General features: G+C 40.4%; 1 protein-coding gene across 1 annotated transcript; it reads right to left on the bottom strand.

Annotated features, from left to right (window-relative positions):
* Positions 1-1492: 1492 nt before the first annotated feature.
* Positions 1493-1900, bottom strand: LOC311622286 (myc box-dependent-interacting protein 1-like). Its single transcript, XM_084883257.1, has one exon. It carries the CDS (start codon positions 1894-1896, stop codon positions 1495-1497), a length of 402 nt encoding a protein of 133 aa, XP_084739383.1. The 5' UTR covers positions 1897-1900; the 3' UTR covers positions 1493-1494.
* Between the last annotated feature and the right edge of the window lie 210 nt (positions 1901-2110).

The raw sequence follows: 2110 nt of genomic DNA, 5'->3' as shown, positions 1-2110 counted from the left end.
CTATCCTTTCAAAGCAGGTGCAAAAACCTGAAAGAGCTGTGATAGTCATCGCTCAGCAAGATTTTTATGTATGTAACATTGAAAGAAAGCTGCAAATTTGATTTGAGATTACTTTACTAAATCCTTGGAGAACTAAGTTACCACTCAGCACCTTGTCTAATGTAGGTTATTTTAATCTCAGCTACATGATTATCCATTGTCTGACTTCAAGGAATTTCATTTAAAGTCATGTCCATGTACATATTCTCAAAACTTTTCTTACTCTTATTGATAATAAGGAAAATAATGGGAGCAGGAGTGGGGAAGTGGGAGTTGAGTAGGGGGGAAAAGAGGAGGACACCTGTGATACTTTCAAGAATAAAGATTAAAATTTTTTTTAAGGTGAAAATGAAAACATGTTTGTATTCTATGAAATGAAAAAAATGAATTAAACAGAAAAAAGTTTCCAATCCATTTGAAAAAATAGAATATAAAATCCATTAGAGCAATGAAAGCATAATTAATTCCCTATGGTTTTGCTAGTGTCTAGAATATTTTAATTGCTCAAAAGAATCTGCTTAAAATAAGTAAATATATGTATATATGAGTACATATATAAGTAACATATTATTTTATATATGAATATGTTGTTTTACCTACACAGAAAATATTTTTGATAGAGGGCAACTTGAGTGAGGACTTCAGAAATGAGTTTTAGAATTAAGGCATTAAATTTCTTGAGAAAAAAAATCTGTGCAAACTTCAAGGTGGAAAGAATGCCTTAATGCATTTTAATGCATATTTTTTCAAAATAACAAATTTATCAGGCTATAGCAAGACTTCTAGAATGGCAGAGGAAGTCTTTTCAGAAATCTACATTTTCATAAAATATATGACTAAACTGGCAAAAAGTGTCAACTTTGACTTCCCAGAAATCTGGATTTAACCAAAGGCTTACAACTATTTAAACAGTGGTTATTCAATAATAAAAGCTAAATATTTGTTAAAACAATCAGTTTTTTACCTTTCATCTTATTCTATTCTTATCCTCTTATTAAACATCACAGTATGTAGAGGGCTGCCTGGAAAGGCACATGGGCATTTCTTTAAATTGTTGTCAGTTGAACTCAGGGTAATAGGCAGAGCCACACCCTGGAAACATGCTTCCCCAATGAGGCTGGACTTGTTAATCAGTACTGACTTCTAACCTTTGTCCAGGCATAGGGAGCGGCTTTGATATGTAAATCTAGGCAAGAGCAAGGAATGCTCTGGTCAACTCAAGAATGCAAACAAGCTCCTTGGATCCTAAGTTTTTGGTGATACTTCCTGGTATTTGGGGATATAAAATAAATATGCTGCATGGCTCAAGGTCCTGTTGTCCTACCTCTCCATCAGATAGAATAGCGTCCCACCCAGCTCCCAGCTTTAAGTCTTTTCTGCATCTTTCTTTCTATTATTTCCTAATCCCTGGCTGCCTGAAAGAGATTCCTACATCTGGCTCTCAAACAGGGATTCCTAATGGTGCTGGGCACTGTCATAGTCCACCAGCTTCCGGCCCTGCTTCTTGATGCGCAACTTGATGTCAGGGAACTGGCCCAGGTACGTGTCCATGGTCAGCAGTGCCTGGTCCACCAGCTTCTGGTGGTAATCCATCCAGAGCAGGTTGTTCACTTCGTCCCTGCCGGGCCAGTCGGGCTCATACACCTCCTGCAGACACTCATTCAGCTTCTTGGAGGCCTCATGCATGGCTTTGATGGAGGCCAGGTAGGTCCGGAGGTCCTTCTGCAGCCGGGTGCCCTCGTTCAGGTGCTTGTTGAAGTTCTGGACACACTGTTCGAACTGCTCGTCCTTCGTCTCATTGGCCTTGCCCAGTTTCTGGAGGACCTTCTCCTGCGCCCGCTTGAGCTTCTTCTGCATGTTGCTGGCAGGTAGTGTTCCCACTAGAGTTGGACTACCGCCTGGGCCCCCACATCGCCAAATTGAATTTCTTCAAGTCTCAGGTCTCTTCATTTGTGTGCAGCCCTTCTCCAGAACCCGAACCCTGAATTGGAACTCTTTCCATGCAGGCCGTGAAAGAGATTCCTACAGCTGCCTCCACTTCGAACCGGTTTGTTCATCTCTCTTTCCGTGC

This window comes from Pipistrellus hanaki (assembly GCF_964339955.1).
Source record: "Pipistrellus hanaki genome assembly, chromosome: 5".
Lineage (NCBI taxonomy): Eukaryota > Metazoa > Chordata > Mammalia > Chiroptera > Vespertilionidae > Pipistrellus > Pipistrellus hanaki.
This window is presented reverse-complemented; position numbering and strand designations above follow the sequence as displayed.

Excerpts from the sequence above, each read along its gene's own strand:
- LOC311622286 (XM_084883257.1), bottom strand. The coding sequence starts at position 1,896 with ATGCAGAAGAAGCTCAAGCGGGCGCAGGAGAAGGTCCTCCAGAAACTG.